Genomic DNA, 18,833 nt, shown 5'->3' with positions numbered 1-18,833 from the left:
GCTCTGGTCACCGCTTAACACGAGCTGTTGGTAATAGAAGGTCTAATGAAAAATACGTGAAGAAAAACTTTCTATTCCCTTCCAAAGCACAAGTCTCGCGCGGATGAGTGCGAAAATTGGCATAGTTTAAATAGTGAAAGGTTAGATAAATAACACTGCAGGTATAAATAAATACGTCAAATTAACTAAAGCATCCATTGTTTACGTTTATACACTCCAATAACTAAGAATGTTGAAAAATTGTCAGATTTTAATCACTTTTAAAAATCAATTCTCAAACATCATTGTCTTCTTTAAGCACATATACATTTTATTAACTAAATTTTGATAATAAACCTTCATTAACACGATAATATGAATGTTATAATTTAATGTAATTTCTATCAATCATCAAATTGAAATGATTCTTCAGATCAATACGCATTTTGGCGAAAGTATTACAATGGTAACATTGACCGATTCCTCATAAAAAGCGTCGCCGCGTCGGTGAGATAATTCTTTTTCGTGCTCAAAAATAACTGCCAACCAATCGAAAGCTCCAAATTACTGTATTAATTATAAATCCGAGGTCAGAACTAAATGATATAAGAACGAATATTGTCGGCCCTATCAAAAAATAAGCATTTATAAATGATCTAAGGAGTCGGGCAGCGAAGTTTTCCGTGTACAACGACCTTACGGGTCCACAGCAGATAAAAATGATACATTTATTATAATTATTATGTAGTTTGTTATTATCGATGTTTAATTATTGATTATGATTGTATTAGGGCACAAGGAGGTAGCGTATTTTGGAACCCTCTAAGAATTGGTACCGACATCTTATTTCTGTGACAAAACAATAATATTTTGTGGTACTGTCATCATACAATTCACGAAATTAGTAGAGACGGTTTTTTATTAATTGCAATATTCTCTTTGATACGGAAGTGTGTGGTAGTTTTTGTTTTTTTGTTTTAGTATGTAGTTTTTTAAATCTATTTTTGAAAGTATCAAGTTTTTAGATCAATTTATTCTGTGCTGTAATACATTAGGAACAATTGGAGTTGTTAGCTCGCTCTTTTGCCGAATATTTAGCCCAAATTGTTTTATTTTCTTTATTTTGTCTCTTTGTCCGCCAGTAGCCTCAACGGGTTATTGTGGCTTCATCATAAAAGGCGTGGTAGCTCTCAGCCTTAAATACCTAACCCTAGCCCTAGTAAAAGCGGTGGTTCACTGAATCTACCATCGGATCGGAATCGCGACCCATTGAGAAGAATAGGCGAGAAACTCCTTGAGCTAAGGCACAACAATTCTTGGCTACCTAAACGAGAAGTGGCAGCATTTATTTATACTAGTGGTAGGACCTCTTGTGAGTCCGCACGGGTAGGTACCACCACCCCGCCTATTTCTCCCGTGAAGCAGTAATGCGTTTCGGTTTGAAGGGTGGGGCAGCCGTTGTAACTAAACTTGAGACCTTCGAACTTATATATCAAGGTGGGTGGCGCATTTACGTTGTAGATGTCTATGGGCTCCAGTAACCACTTAACATCAGGTGGCCTGTGAGCTCGTCCACCCATCTAAGCAATAAATACTTACAATCACGCCACGTTAACTAGCCCCGTGCTAAGTTCGTAAAGAACTTGTGTTACAGGTACCAGATAACGGAAATAAATGTAAGATTTTTATTATACACATACATATATTTAATATACATCCGTAACCCTGGAAAAGAGATTTTATATTTATCATATAAAATCTTCCCTTGGCGGGATTCGAACCCGTGACCCCTTTGCGTAGTGACCATGTCACTTACCACTACACCAGACGGCCGTTGAATTTAACGAAAGAAAAACATACTTATTGTTTAGTTAATTAAATTTATAAGTTATTCCGAAACGCAATTGAATGTATCCATAATACTTTGACCGGAACATAATTATTATCGGACTTAGATTTTTTTTTTAATGTTAACGATTGGAATATTTCCAAGATACCGAGTAAGAGATAACGAACAAAAAAAAAACGTTATTCGTTAATTATGTTAGCAAATAAAAAATTAATTATTTAACATGCCCTTTGAACATTGATTCTCATAACAAGTTTGACGTTGGCGGTAGGGCCGATCCACTTAGCATAAATAAATGTCGAATTTTTAGGAATATAACCATGGAATGTTGGTCAAGGATGCTTTAGTGGCATTATAATAAGTAAACGAACATTTTTTATTATTTCCTTAAAGTATTATAATTCATAAATTGTCAATACTCTTAAAAAAATCTTTTTAATAATGTACAAGTATAAATGTTGTGCTGCTTGCCAGTAATAGTATTAGCGTGCTTTATTTTATTTTCTTTGTGGTTTCATTGTAGGCTGCCCACAGTTTGTTAAGCAGAAAAAATAATAATATAAAAAATAATAATATAAAAATCAATGCTAATTTCACAGCAAATTATTTTTACATTATTATTTTTATATGTTTATAGCTTAGTAAAAACGCGCGAGTTAAGACGCTTACGTACAACTTAGCGAGGATTTTTTAACTTCTCGACCGCGTAAAAGTTAACTCAAATTAATGTATGGAGTTGGAATAGCGCCCCTAGCGGTAAAAGAAGGGAAGCTGTTCCAACTCCATACAAAATGTACTAAGCACACAGGTCGATACCTAATCCTTGTAATCACTGGTGGTAGAACCTCTTGTGAGTCCGCGCGAGTAGGTACCACCGCCCTGCCTATTTCTGCCGTGAAGCAGCAATGCGTTTCGGTTTGAAGGGTGGGGCAGCCGTTGTAGCTATACTGAGACCTTAGAACTTATATCTCAAGGTGGGTGACGCATTTACGTTGTAGATGTCTATGGGCTCCACTAACCACTTAACATCAGGTGGGCTGTGAGCTCGTCCAACTATCTAAGCAATAAATAAAAAAAAAACCGTGCTATTCGCTATTCCGACACTCCTCAATTAATACGTATTAATATAGAGCCGATCGATCTATCGACGGTTCGCGTTCTAAATTTTAAAAAACACTTACCGAGAACAAAGCAAGCTGTGTAAGCGCCACCGCCGATCGCCGGCTCTAGGAATTCGAATATAACGAACATGTTGTAATTAACGGACAAGGCTCGTATTATGCCGAACAAGCCGTTCGCGACCGAAGCGAACACGATCGCGGGCCGCCGGCCGTACTTGTCCGATATCAGTCCGGTCAGTGGAATCGATATGAAGAAGCCGGCGTTGTGGACGGTGCCCACCAGTGAGCGCTTCCAATCCTGGCAGGCCAGGTCGAACTGAAAAAGAGGATAATCATTGAATTGAAAATAATAGCAAAACAGCCAGTAGGCCTGAAAGTTACACGAGCGAAATGTGAAATCTTTGTGACTAGTTTTTTTTTCTCTACCTATGCTGATGGTCTAAAGCAGCTTTTCCCAAAGTGGGTGATAATACCCCCTTGTGGGCACTGCAGGCCTAAAGGGCGGCGGTAAGAGACCTAGAAAATGGGGGCGTTGTGTAGAGCCTTGGGAGGCGATTTGTAATTTCATCTGATTGAGCTCTCGCTACAGTGGTTTTTAAGTAGCTGAAAAAATAGGGGGCTAAAAAGTAATTTATTTTCGAAGTGGGCAGTAGACAAAATAAGTTTGGGAGCCCCTGGTCTAGAGAGACCATGTCAGCATCACCAGGCTAGAAGGTGAGCTCACGAGCTCAATCCTGACGATGGGCTAATTTACGCGCCGAGTCCTTCGTCGCAAGCGATGGGTTCGACGAGAACGATGACTGGTATGAGTAGTGAGACAGGTGGGCAGGTGTAAATCGCATTATGTTATGTCGACGCAAGACTCGGATGTGTAAGAAAGTTTTTAAGATTAAAAAGCTATCCCAAGGAAACTTTATTCATTCTTCTCAACGGCTTTAACGACGAACAAAGCCACGCTTGCCATTACTCGTTTATGCATCGTAACTAGAGTGTCCATAATTTTATGTAGAAATTTTCGTAAACTTTGTGATTCGAGAAGTCAAATTTTTGGGCCGACAAGTTCACCGTTTCCGTGACGCATCGATCGATGTGAATCACGCAGATCGATTTTTTTAATGCTAAGATAATAGACCTCATCACCTACCTAGTGTTAAGTGATTATCCGTAGACATCAAAAAGGTAAATGCCGCCACACACCTTCGACATAAGTTCTAAGTCTCAGTTTTTGCAGTACAATAGCTGCCAATACCGTCTTTACCATAAGGGCACACGGGGCCCGTGCCCAGAGCCCCCATTCTCAGGGGCTCCCTAAGGACCGACAATTTCTCTCACACATTTATTCTCAAAACATTTTTGTCGGGCACATTACACTTTTTTCACAAATCAGTAATCTTATCGGAAGGTATTTATAAGGCATATACTACGCCATTATATCGATGACTGCGCCTATTCCTACTGAATAATATTTCCGAACGCATCCTACCTAATTTACTCAGTACACCATCTAGCGATCACGATAACGGTTTCCATTATCGTGATCGTAACCAAAAAACCAGCAGCATTCTAATATCATTAATGACATATTATATCATACCGTATTTGATTACCTATAATAAATGGTCATACTCAGTATTTTTTTAAATTATAATTCGCTTTTTTTACTTTCCAAAAGGGCCTCAAATTCTTGTGTGTTCAAGGGCCCCAGCCTAATTTAAGACGTCCCTGATAGCTGCCCTACCTTTCAAACGAAAACGAATTACTGCGTCGCAGAAATAGGCAGGTTGATGATACCTTTTTTCCTACCCGTGCGAGCACACAGGACACCCTACCACCAGTATCATAGATGCCTCAACTATTAAATTAGTTTAATTAAAAAAGTGACGCGTGGCTGCTTCGCGAGAGGAATGGGTAGAATGATGACGCATACTCGTGCCGGTTTACAATCTGATCGCAACTAATTTATAAGTAAACAATGAAATCGGTTTTGTTCAGACGAGGAAACATGGAAATATGAACGTCGATATGTTTTTTACAGCGAATATAAACCAATGTGTGGCGACAGCGTGACGACCCAATAGAACGCCTTACCACTAAATTATAAAAAAAAATGTCGTCGTAATGTTATGACAGTAAAATTGCGAGATTAAACCGTAATAGTAGTACATATATAGTAAAAAGTATAATGTATTAAAATTGTTGGAACGAAGTTCCTTACAGCAGGCTTGGAGGGGATAGGGATTTTGCTGCGCGACCGAACTGAAAAAAATGTGATAGTAAAACCGTAAGAAAAAATCCGTGGAAAAAATGCGTGGAATAAAACCGTTAAATGAGACGTGCGCAGGCGCGACAATCGTATACACAAGCGAGTAGTGTATAATACCTTTCTCTTTCTCCCTCTTTCTTTTCGTTCTCTCATCCCTTCTCTCTCTATTTTGTAATTATTTCTATTTCTATGTAATTTTATGTTGTCAAACAAAAATAAAGAGATATATTTTGTTATTTTAATTGATAATTTGAATTACGATTTTATTTTTATTTTACGTAATTTATTATTTCCTAAAATACTGAATTTCCTAAATACTTTCCTGTAATTAAATAAAAACTAATCAGCAAAATTTAAGAGAAAAATCAAGAAAATCAACATAAAATTGAGCACGATTTTTTTTTTGCAAATTGTGTCGATTCTACATTAGCCGAAGGAACTTCGTTCCTACCTGGTGTCCCACGACACCGCATTTGTTTATTATATTAATCCCTATAATTCGTGGTCGATTGACAGAGAATCCTCTTGTCAGCTCGTAACTGATTTAAGCTTTTTATGAGCAATATGTTCACGAGCACTAATGTTTCACTTTTTTTCTACCTATTCGCTGATAGCCCATTGGCTTATTCCAACTACGCTCGCACAGGTAGGTGAGCTCACGGACTATACTTGAGATAATTGTCTAACACTAGCCCTAACAAGAACAATGCTTTGCAGATTATTTATTTACCTTTATATTTTTGGTGGTAGGACCCCTTGTGAGTCCGCGCGGGTATGTACCACCACCCTGCCTATTTCTGCCGTGAAGTAGTAATGCGTTTCGGTTTGGAGGGTGGGGCAGCCGTTGTAACTATACTTGATACCTTAGAAATTATATCTCAAGGTGGGTGGCGCATTTACGTTGTAGATGTCTATGGGCTCCAGTAACCACTTAACACCAAGTGGGCGTGAGCTCGTCCACCCATCTAAGCAATAAAAAAAAAGGTTTTTCACCGGATCGGAATCCCGACCCACTGAGAAGATCCAGTTAGAAACTCAGTGAGTTGTGTTTATGGGAGTTTCACATAAAGGCCAGGGGGCATAACGTCTACCAGCGTGGCTGGTTAAAGGCTTCTTCTGCGTCACCACTGATTATTATTTCACTAACATAGAACACGAGAAAAATGTGGATTGCATTAATAAACGGCGTTTCGGAATAATGTGATATTAGTAACGCCGCACACTCTTAATAATCTATTGAAACGGTATTGTATAGGTACCGTGTTAAATCTTGATTTAAATTGATTAAGTATAAAGACTGATTGCGTTGGTACGATTGCTAAAATCAGATCTACCCACATGTTTTTTTGCTGTAAAACTACTACTACTGCTTACTAGTGTACATGTCATTCGTAATGTAAATACAATGCTGGCCTAGTGTACTGAGTATCTCGCCGAATCTTCTCATTGAATCGAGATTCCGATCCGGTGGTAGATTCATCGAAGCAGTGGATTTGCGGTGGCTAGTTGGCAAGTTCGCCAGGCTTAGCCCTGTGAGCTCTCCAGCATGTTAGTTGAACCTAATATAACCTTGAATGGTGGTAGGACCTCTTGTGAGTCCGCGCGGGTGGGTACCACCACTCTGCATATTTCTGCCGTAAAGCAGTAATGCATTTCGGCTTGTAGGGTGGGGCAGCCGTTGTACTGAAAAACTGAGACCTTACAACTCATGCCTCGAGGTAAGTCACCCATCATGATAAGCCTACCTGATGATTACCGTCACTCATAGACGTCAGCAGTGCCAGGAGCACAGCCAAGTCGCTTCCTACGTTTGAATAATCTTCGCAATCCTCTTTTGGAGAAGGACATGTCATAGCGCATTATTTACTAGACGTTATTATACCTTAACTAAAGTCAATCGTGAACATATGTAATTCTCGCACTGTTCAGCGAAACAATATGCTTTAAATTATTTTCTGCACCACAAACGCTGTAAGTACACTAAGCATTACGTTGAACCGGTTACCGTCCTCGTCGAACCCGTCGCTTGCGACGAAGGGCTCGACGAGCGAATTAACCCATAGACCCCGCCTACTAAGTTTCTCGCCGGATCTTCTCAGTGGGTCGTGTATTCGATCCGATAGTAGATTCTGTGAAGCACTGCTCTTGCCAGGGCCAGTAGTTAGCAACACTTCCGGATTGAGCCCCGTGAGCTCAGCTACATGTTAGGGCGAAGCTGAAATAGCCTTTCAAGGCTATCAGCATAGGTAGGAAAAAAAAACGTTTGATGTCTTCAAAATAGTGACATTATAATAATATACATCGGTAGCGCGTGCAAATGAAGCGCTTCTCATATGAAAATTACTCTCACAATGGATATCCGTCATTTAAGCGGCGTAATGACTATGATTAGAGAGTAATTTTTTTTTATTTTTTTTTTAATACAAAATTACTCGACATAATCTATGACAAACGGCCGATGTTATTCTCGATGTTCCGAGATAAAATGTTTCTTGGTCGGTCAATATGTGAATTGAAAATTTCAGTGGTTAATAATAATTCATAGGTACCATATTTTTTCCCTAATTATTCACTGGTAGCTTAAGGGAAAATACCCGCCGGCCGGCCACCAAATCGTTGGTCAGATCAGATAACTACGCTCACTGGAATCACTGTTGCGACCGCCCTGAGAGAAGCCGAAAACCACAGGAAATGGAAGCTGATGGTACAAAGAGCCACGAAGGGCTTTCAGGGACACGACCTTCAGCAATGAAGTATGCGACTAAGAAGAAGAAGCTTAAAGGGCTATTCCAGCTACACCCAGACGGGTAGGTAAGCTCACGGACTCAACTCACTTGAGAGATGTTGCTAACACAAGCCCTAGCAAGAGCAGTGCTTCGCAGGCTCTACCAACCGTTGTAACTATAATGAGACCTTAGAACTTATATCTCAAGGTGGGTGGCGCATTTACATTGTAGATGTCTATGGGCTTCAGTAACCACTTAACACCTGGTGGGCTGTGAGCTCGTCCACCCAACTAAGCAATTAAAAATAAAATAAAATAAAACTCAGTCGGAAATGTACCACCACTGTTTGAATAACGCCATTTGGAGTCGTTTGATCGAAGTCCGAAAATTATAAATCGATACGGAAGATTATGTTTAATTAATTTTTAATTCCATTCCTAGGTCGTAGGTCTGTGAGATAGAGGCATAAACCACCAATAAAAGACTTACATGCGAGGGCTTTGTAGTGCATTCATATTTGTCTACATTATCATTCGTCTGCATTCAAATCAAATCAAAAAAGTTTTATTCAACATAAATGAGAGTACATACTTGTTGAACGTCAAAAGAACTACCGCCAATTCACAAGAATTAGCCTCCGTCCTGAGAAGAGTTGGCAAGAAACTCAGCGGGCATGTCTTTTTTTTTTTTTTTAATATTAGTTTTTTTTTTAATGTTAGATTATTAAATATTCATTTTTACAATAAGTAATTATAACATAACAATTTTACAATATTGAATTGCCCGGAGCGAGCAACTCATTCCCACTTTGTGCAATCTTCTTCTTCATTCAACAGTAAGCAGGTGAAAAAAGAAAAAGGTTGGACGAGATTTACCAGAGAAACTGCGGCTTAAAGCGGTTGTCGAATGAGAAATAAGCAAAAAAAAACACAGCACTTTCACGGTTTCGATTTCTATAAAACTTTCGGAGAATTCCGAGTCTGAGAGAAGTAACCGTTGAAAACAATGTCGGAATCACTATGAATTTACATGAAAGGTTATGGTTTTATACCGATACTATACAAATGGCGCAAATGTTGGCCAGTTACCGAAGCTAATAGAAAATATAACGTGAATCCAGATTTAATCAAAATTATAAGTCATACTTAACTTCAAAATACAATAAACTAAAATATAGGTGGTAGAACCTCTTGTGAGTCCGCACGGGTAGGTACCACCGCCCTGCCTATTTTTGCCGTGAAGCAGTAATTCGTTTTGGTTTGAAGGGTTGGGCAGCCGTTGTAACTATGCTGAGACCTTAGAACTTATATCTCGAGTTAGGTGGGGCATTTACGTTGTAGATGTCTGTGGGCTTCAGTAACCACTTAACACCACGTGGGCTGTGAGCTGGTCCACCCATCTAAGCAATAAAAAAAAAAGCTATAAAATAAATATATTCACCTCTTTAACAATGCTATGTTCTTCCAAATAAACAAACGAATCGCATTCAATTTTCGTTGAAGTGTCGAAGTAGTGAGGCGAACAATGCGTACCGTTTAGGGTACCGTTCTCAAACGGAGCGTACCGGGTACATTTGGCTAGCGTACCGTCCGTTTCGTGCGGTATCGTGTAGTTGTTTTTGTGCGGATCCTCCTCGCATTCTGGAACTGTACATCTGTAAAAAAAAAGATATAACCGTAACTAATAGCTGGGATCGTTTAAAGATCGGCCATTTTCATTTTCCTTATTAACTACTTATATTTATTCAAAAAAAAAGGTAACCAACTTAATGTATCATTTACAGTTTATTTATGTGTAGTAGCCGGTGTATGGCTCCCGAAAAGGAAGACTGGTGGTAGGTTTAATGTCTCTTGATACGATCCTCCTACTTCGCACGTCGACGCGCTCATGACCGAGGTTCATGAACTCCCTGGACAATATTTACACAGACCAGGCTCACCTAACCCACTGCCACACAAACAGCATTAATATACTAGATGGCGGCGTATTTGAACGCTCGCATAAAATTTGGTACACGCCGGCGGGATCCGAACACCGGTGCATCGCTAGATACAAATGCACCGGACGTTTTATCCTTTAAGCCACGGCGACTTCAAACTTTTTATTTATAGTAGAAGAAAAGATACCGTTTCCAGTATCATCTGTGTGTGGGATTCGAACATGGACCTAGTCGCATCAATCGATACGAGCACCCGATTCGAAGTCTTATCTTTAAGGCCACGACGATTCCTATCCGAGCGATAAAACAGCTAATTTAGTTTTCTAAACCTAATTATTGTTTTGTAAATAGAACGTAAACAAATAGATTACTAATAGCTGTGAACTTAGCTCAGTACACTAACCGATAAATACAAAATAGATGCTTCCGAAGTAATTTCATTTGATTATTATGGAGAAAATACGTGGTTCTGTATGACCGCGGCTACTTATCTATACATAATATTATTATGTGAAACAAAAACTTTGTACACCTTTTTACGGAAATCGCGTTCACGGAGGAATATGAAATTTCCCACACTTATAGAGAATATAGAGAAGGAGCCTCACGTCATTACGGATCCTCCTGATCCATTAACGGTGCTTTTAGGCACCACAAGCACCGGTCACCGTCCTCGTCGAACCCGTCGCTTGCGACGAAGGGCTCGAGGAGCGAACTAACCCATAGACACAGCCCACTGAGTTTCTCGCCGGATCTTCTCAGTGGGTCGCGTTTCCGATCCGGTGGTAGATTCTGCGAAGCACTGCTCTTGCTAGGGTCAGTGTTAGCAACTCTCCGGTTGAGCCCCGCGAGTTCACCTACAAACGTTAGGGCGAAGCTGAAATAGCCTCTCAAGGCTATCAGCATAGGTAGGGGAAAAAAAAAGAGAAGGAGTACACAATGCTAATATTTTTTTACAATTATGCATTAATAATACATTAAATCAATAAAACAAACATTACACACACTACCATGTATTTGACACACACCCACGCATTTATACTATTTTGTTTATTGTTTAATTTTCTGTGGTCAAATTCAGAATAGATGAATATTAAGTATTGTTTGTCTTTAATATTATTTGTCTATAGTGTAGTCTTGGCGACATCTGTGATTAAAGAAGTTTAATAGTCTTTGACAATAGAACCATAATAGTGGTCAAACATATAGTTTAAATTAGTAGTAATTATAGTCTAATTTCGACTACTAGGTACCACTAGTACTATAATATAATATGAACCTATTGTTAAAAATATTTTTTAAGGTTAGTTTTATTGGTCTGAAGATAAGGCTGATGTTGGAATTTAATAGGTTTTATTTATATTTATTTATTATATACATTTTGGTTACAAAATTCGTGTCTCTCGTTGCACGTTGCTTTTATCCCATTTTGCATCTAAGTGTTATTTTATGTCGCACATTTAGAATTGTAGTGGCTTAACTATAAAAAAAATTAAGAAAATTAGTTTTTTTCTTTGAATGAAATGAAATGCGTTTATTTCAGGCAACTTAAGCCCATAAAACTTCACATACAATTACATAACATCTAAATCAAAATACAATAAAATTAAAATTACAATTTATCAGAATGACAAAAAACAAAAAATAAATGAAACAATGAAACCGAATAAAAATTATTAAAATTAAAATTGTCAACTACTAATATAAAATTAAAATTAATAAAATAACTAATACAATAAATAATGAAATAATGTTAACTGAGTAACCGCCACCATACCAGTCACTATGTTAGATTAATGAGAGGCAGATGCTTATTACAACAGTTTCTTATACACCTTGATCGTCTTACAAACGTGTATTCTAGCAGTTTATAAAATTGAATTTCCTAAATAAAAAACTTATAATTAAATTTTAGCCTAGAAAAGGACAAAGTACACTTTCCGTCTCTTTTAAATCAAGCGCATACTTTAAACTCTAAGATATGTGCGTAAGATTTAAAGTATTAAAATCGACACTAAAAAATTTACAATTAATTTACAAGAAGATTTTTAGATTAAGCCACTTAAATTCTAAAGATGCGATGTGTAAATACATACTTGTCATACAGATTCAATAACTCATAGAATCAACCGTTCATGCTTAAGGGAAAATAATTATTGAATAGGAATTAACAAAATTATTGCAGCAATACAAGAGCGCTGTGTTAATAGTATTGTACTAATAATAAGATAAGACTATTATAACAATGTGAAGAAAAAAAACGGTATAATAAGAATGTCAACATTGATGGAATGTAGATTCTTCATACAGTTACGGAATCACATATTTATATAATAAAAATATGTTTACAGTAATCTGTGTAAGAATTCTTTGCATTTATGATGTCTATAATAACGTAGGGTGGATTGTTAGTGCGCATGGAATTGTGTCGATTATTTTTAACGGGAAAGTAGGACTGTAGGACATATTCTGAACTGGTGGTAGGACGTCTTATGAGTCCGTACGGGTAGGTACCAATACCCTGCCTATTTCTGCCGTGAAACAGTAATGCGTTTCGCTTAGAAGGGTGGGGCAGCCGCTGTGTTGTAAAAACTGAGACCTTAGAACTCATATTTCAAGGTGAGTGGCAGCATTTGCGTTGTAGATGTCTGTGGGCTCCGGTAACCACTTAACACCAAGCGAGCCGTGTGTTTGTCCACCTATCTAAGTAAAAAGAAAAACCGCTCGAAGGAACAGGTACTGCGGCGAAAGCAATTCGTTCTGTCGGTTTTGAAACGTTATCTTTAAAAACAATTGAGCGAAACGAGCCATCTGAAATCTATAAATCTATATATATAAAAATGAATTCCTGTTCGTTAGTCTCGCTAAAACTCAAGAACAGCTGGACCGATTTGGCTAATTTTGGTCTTGAATTATTTGTGGAAGTTCAGGGAAGGTTTAAAAGGTAGATAAATATGAAAATTCCTTTCGTTTGTTTTAAGTTTATTTTATACAAAAGTTTAGGTCTTTTATTTATCGATTGAGGCACTACGAAGTCTGCCGGGTCAGCTAGTACTCATTAAAATAGCTATACTATGTCTAGGTTCGTGAGTGATAGTGAAATAAGTATCTACTATATGTATTCCAAAGTATCGTTCGATTAAGCGTATTAGGTCATTTTCTCAAAGGTGTCCAAAAGGCCAGCGCTATTTATGTTTTTTTAGAACATTGGCCCGCGTAATCTATGATTCTATGCCAATTAATGTCAAAATGATAAACTTTGTCACAAAATTAGAGTGCCTATATAAACATATTTTTAAATAAGGAATATAATTGAAATTGAATATGCGATAAAATTATACATTTTGAAACAACCGAGACAGCAATATCTGCCCCCGCACAGATGTTGAAGGTAGAGGGAGATAGCATTACAAATTTTGCCGCTAATTTTGTTGACGTATTACTCAACAAAATGAAATATTATTCAAATTTCATAAAATGAAACTAATATTCGTGGAAAATTTATTCCGTCTAGTTTGTAATTGAAGGATTCGAACATTTTATCAAATCACTTTACCGAACACCAACACGTGTATTAATGGAAAGAAAATGGATTTCCTTTAAATTAGGTTTATCCGCGCTTACGCTCTTTAAATGGTAGATAGAATTAATGTGGATTACCAATAAAAATATGGGGGAATCGAAATATCACTAAAGCCACTAAAATCAGACTTGTAAGAGCGCTGGTCTTCCCCATTTTTCTTTATGCTGCTGAGACTTGGACATTCAGAGAAAGTGAGAAAAAGAGGATAGATGCTCTCGAAATGTGGTGCTGGAGAAGAATGCTGTAAATATCGTGGACAGAGTTCAGAACGAATCAGACAATTCTACAGGAACTCGGCATCAAGCAGCGACTATCCTCCGTCGTTCAGGGTCGCATTCTCTTTTTCTTCGGGCATGTGTCGCGGCGGGGTGACGACTCAGTTGAGCGCCTTGTGGTGCAGGGCATGATAGAGGATACAAGACCGCGCGGTAGATCACCGTTACGAGGGACCGACCAAATAAAGGCAGCTCTAAACGGTCCCGTTAACGAGTGCACAAGAAGGGCCGCGGTATGCGAGGAATGGCGACGTCTGGTGAAGCGCACCACCAACCGAAGTGATGAACACGACCACTCTGCCAAGAGTGCATACGACTGAGAAGAAGAAGAAGACCAATAAAAAAGCGGTGACACAGATAAAAATATGTGAAGTTTTAAGTTTAATTTCTATTTAGAATTGTGAATTGAGTTACTATTAAAAATATACTTTAAATGTCGTTTCTTTGTTTTCACAGGTTAGTGTAGTAGACTAGTGGTGGTAAGAAATTAATATTTTTTTTGTATTTTACACATATTGACGGACTATTTGTAATTACAACGAAAATTACAACTTTTATATAAGCTTAAACACAATCAACCATTAGTTGATTTCGTATTGATTATTCATTTATCATCATTCGATCATTAATAAACTATTAAGATGGAAATTTATTTTTTAAACTAGGTGTCATTTCTGTGAATTCCATGTTGGTCACTACTGTATACACAGCGTCGATAAGAGTGGTTTTTCCCGTACCTATTCGCTGGTGGCCTAAGGGAATATTCTAGCTATGCGCAGACGGGTAGGAGAGCTCACGGGCTCAATCTCAGAGAATTTGTTAACCCTAGTCCTAGCAAGAGCAGTGCTTCGCTGAATCATCATCACCCTGTATCAGTCCACTGTTGGACATAGGCCTCTCCATTTGCCCGCCAGAGAGCACGATCCGCGATTTCTCTCGTCCAGTTCCTGCCAGCCACCCCACCGACCGCCACAGATCATCACCCCACCGAGCCTGAGGGCGTCCTGCACTGCGTTTGCCAATTCGCGGTCTCCACTCACGATCGCGTTTGAATCAAGCACCGGACCGAAATCGCGATCCATTGAGAAGATCCGGCGAGAAACTCAGTGGCCTTTAGATTAGTGTAAGGGCAAGTTATTGTATGAATTAAACCATATTATTATGCAGCATAAATGAATGTACACTTCGGCGTGAATGAAATTGTTCTAATATAGTCATTTTAATATTCGGTCCGGTTATAATTTGATAGGTTAGTTTTAAATGATAGTTTTATATGGTGGAGGGGGAAGAGGTCGACCGAAGAAGACATGGATGGAGTGTGTGAATGACGATATGAGAGAGAGAGGAGTGAGTGTTGAGATGACGGCTGATAGAAGAGAATGGAAGAGAAAAATTTGCTGTGCCGACATCACCTCGTAGGATAAGGCGGAATTGCTCACGGCCCACCTGGTGTTGAGTTTACCGGAGCCCATAGACATCTACAACGTAAATGCCGCCACTCACGTCGAGAAATGAGTTCTAAGTCTCCGTTTTTACAGTACAACCGCTGCCCGAGTCTTCAAACCGAAACGCATTGCTGTTTCACGACAGAAAAAGGCAGGGCGGTGGTACCTACTCGTGTGGGTCACTTATTCGATGTTTAATATTGAACGTAATACAAATTAAAGTAACCCACAGCTATAGGTTTTCCATCTCGAAGCATCCCATTCAAAAATTAAGACACCACTACAAAAATATTTTTCTCCTACCTACGCCGAAAGTTCGGTTTTCCTCCCGCTGTACAGGGAAGAAAGTGTAACTTTTCCTCCCGCTGTACAGGGAAGAAAGTCTAACTTTTCCTCCCTGGGTACTGACAAGTGCGCATGCGCGTTAGTGTCTACGTCTGCTCTCACGCACCTCAAAATTCTCCGCCATGGTTGTGCTAGGGTAATTTGCAATATTGTGTTTAGTGTAAAAGTGAAATAAACAAAAGCCAATAAAATTTAATAGTGAAGTATTAAACAAAGATGAGTTCATCAGACAGTTCTTATTCAATTAGTAGTAGTTTATTTAAAAATTAAACAACAGTTAAATTGTTTTTTTATGAGTAAGGGGGGGCTGCGCCCCTGGACCCCGGCTCGGTACTCCACGAACTTTCGGCCTGGTGGAAGAAAAAGTGAATGTACACCGCGGGAAAAAAGTAGGACATCTCATCCCGCGTGTTTGCCATTTTACACGCGGGAGGAAATGTCCTACTTTTCTCCCTTGGCGCACAATGTACTATAATTAGAAGAGCTTATCTTTTATCAGTGATCGATTTTAAATCAACCCGATCGATCCGAATCCAAATTCCGAATTCAGTATTCCCAGATACGATTGTTTCGTATTACCAAAACGAACATTGTAAATCGACAAGCTCGTCGAATTTCTTCGATTTGATAAGATTAACGTTTTGTTTGACATTTAATGACATTAGAACGAATACGTTTTATGTGTCTAATAATAGTTTATGTTCAATTGTTCATCAAAAATATTTTTCCTTCATTCAATTCTCAGCTAGCAAGAGCTGGATGAGAGAAGCCTTTGCTGGAAGTAGGACCTCTTGTGAGTTCACACGGATAGGTGACACAACCCTGCCTATTTCTGTCGCGAAGCAGTATTGCGTTTCGGTTTGAAGGGTGGGGCAGTCGTTGTAACTATACTGAGACCTTACAACTTATATCTCAAGGTGGGTGGCGCATTTACGTTGTAAATGTCTATAGGCTCCGGTGACCACTTAACACCAAGTGGGCTGTGAGCTTGTCCACCCAACGCTAACCCTTAAGTACTTACTACGCCAGTACATGTACTAAAATCGGAACGACACAGAGAAGATCAGCATGGCCCCTACGCAAGGATGATATAGTTACAACGGCTACTCGTGCGGACTCACGAGAGGTCCTACCAGCAGTATAAGGTAAGACTGCTGCGACAGAAATAGGTATAGGAAGTATGTATCCAGGGAATGCTTGGATGTGAGTCTCTAACAGTAATACCAATAGGATATCATTGAACAGATTGCATATGTAATGTGTCATTTCTGTTTTAGCGTGTAACAAACACGTCTCTATTCCATAAAGCGAATTTCGTATTTAACGTACCTACGTTTTAGTTTTCCTGAGCTTGCGCAGTTTTTTCATGTTGCGTAATTAAATGTTTTAGTTTTCCTGAGCTTCCGCAGTTTTTTCTTTTTGCGTAATTATTAATTTTATAATAGTGTGCAGCACTATTTCTGTTATATTATGAAAACATAGATAACATGCTCATTTAATTGGGTTCAGCGTTGTTAGTTTCGAAAACACGTGATAGCATGACGCTAATAAGGCACGTTCTAATCTAATCGTAAATTAGAAATTTCTTTTTCTTTTTTTTTTTTACTTAAAAACTTTTCTCTCGAAGTGAATGTTTATGATAAGTTGTATTGTACGGCTTTGCCCCCCTAGACCATATCGATTCTAATTTATGTGAGGTGTATTAGGACGCATATCAATTCGTAAAAAAAAAAAAAAAGTGAAAACTATTGTGGAAAGTATATGTGTAAATTAATATTTAACTAAATTATTTTCGTATTAAAAAATTGAAAAAAAAAAACTAAAATTTTAATTTTAGATAGAATAATTAATAGAACAAAAGTATCTAAATATAAAATTCATGTTATTTATTCGGGTTTTTCGGGTCATCTACAAGTCTTAATCATACAAATTTCATAATTTCTCACCTGTATTTGAGGTCCATAGCTTCGAAATTATAGACAGACGAATACATTCCGGCGAGGAAAACCGGGAACAATATCAACGTGTAATTCCAAATATTGAATCTACCGAACGGTCCTAAAATACTCAAAATATCGTCAACGGTCACTGAGTTATTCTGCTTTTTCTCCGGATCCATTCTGAACATAACCCACACACGAAATTTCTTATTAAAAAAAAAAACTTTCAAACTATGCGTAGAATAAAAATAAAAGTTAAATATATGTGTTTTTTTTTCAAGTTCTTAAATATTTTAATTCTATTATTTTATTCTTTTGTATTACAGAGTTGTGTATATGAGCGCGCGCGCGACACCGGTCCCTCGACCGATACTACGCGAACGCTCAACAGCTCACAGTTTTTATTGTCGAAGTTAAAATCATTGCTCGAATGAACTTAATGATAACGTAACTATAGTTTGTTCGTTGCTAGCCGCAAGTTTGTTTTACAGTCCTATATAATAGGTTGGGGGAGAAGTCTTTTCGCATTATAGTATACTAGATGATGACCGAGCTTTGCTCGTTTTTTTTTTTTGATAACGCCATCTTGTTGTGGCCTTAAAGCGGTTAGTTGCCCTCAATTAAGAAAAATAGTATTATTATTCGCCAATAGATGTCGGGAAGAGTTGATTATTGAAAACACGAATAAAACAACATTTTCTGAAAATAAATCGTAGCTAGATCGATTTATCGCCCTCGAAATCCCCTGTATACTAAATTTTATGAAAATCGTTGGAGCCGTTTCCGAGATTCAGATTATATATATTTACATAAGAATTGCTCGTTTAAAGGTATAAGATACTTGTAATAAAATCTCTTTGGCTATACTATTTGTAAGGGGTGTGGTTTTTCATCATGATATTCACTCTATTATATTACACTATTCACTCAGCAAAAACGATATTCACACTATTCACTCAGCAAAAATTAAGAGAGCTTGGCTGGGAGGCGTTAATGCATCCGCCGTATAGTCCTGACATTGCACCTTCAGATTTCCACCTGTTTCGGTCTCTTCAGAATTCTTTAGACAGTGTCCGGTTAACATCACGAGAGGACTGCCAAAACTAATTGTCCCGGTATTTTGATCAGAAGCCCCAAAGTTTCTATAGCAATGGGATCATGTCCCTAACAACAAGATGACAAAAAGTTATCGAACAAAATGGTACCTACACACTTTAGTTAAATGTAAATAAACTATATTAAAAAACGTTTTGAATTTTCTTCAAAAATGCGAAGAGATTTTTTTCCCCAACCTATTATATCGGAAATAGTTTGACCGCAACGCGCATAACTATAATCTGAATTGTACGTTTGACAAGAGGTTCTATT

General features: G+C 38.1%; 1 protein-coding gene and 1 pseudogene across 1 annotated transcript in view; one reads left to right on the top strand and one right to left on the bottom strand.

The window, feature by feature from the left end:
• Positions 1 to 17,851, bottom strand: part of LOC114240925 (organic cation transporter protein) — a 28,739-nt gene extending 10,888 nt beyond the window's left edge. The window contains exons 1-3 of the mRNA XM_028171607.2: positions 17,472 to 17,851; positions 9,379 to 9,592; positions 3,010 to 3,265 (exon numbers count right to left, since the gene is read on the bottom strand). Of these exons, the coding sequence (XP_028027408.1) occupies positions 3,010 to 3,265; positions 9,379 to 9,592; positions 17,472 to 17,653 (652 nt within the window). The 5' untranslated portion in view covers positions 17,654 to 17,851. The remainder of the gene's footprint in view (positions 1 to 3,009; positions 3,266 to 9,378; positions 9,593 to 17,471) is intronic.
• Positions 16,539 to 16,622, top strand: LOC114240991 (U6 spliceosomal RNA; annotated as a pseudogene).
• Positions 17,852 to 18,833: the final 982 nt, after the last annotated feature.

Source organism: Bombyx mandarina, chromosome 21 (assembly GCF_030267445.1).
Source record: "Bombyx mandarina strain Sakado chromosome 21, ASM3026744v2".
NCBI lineage: Eukaryota > Metazoa > Arthropoda > Insecta > Lepidoptera > Bombycidae > Bombyx > Bombyx mandarina.
This window is presented reverse-complemented; position numbering and strand designations above follow the sequence as displayed.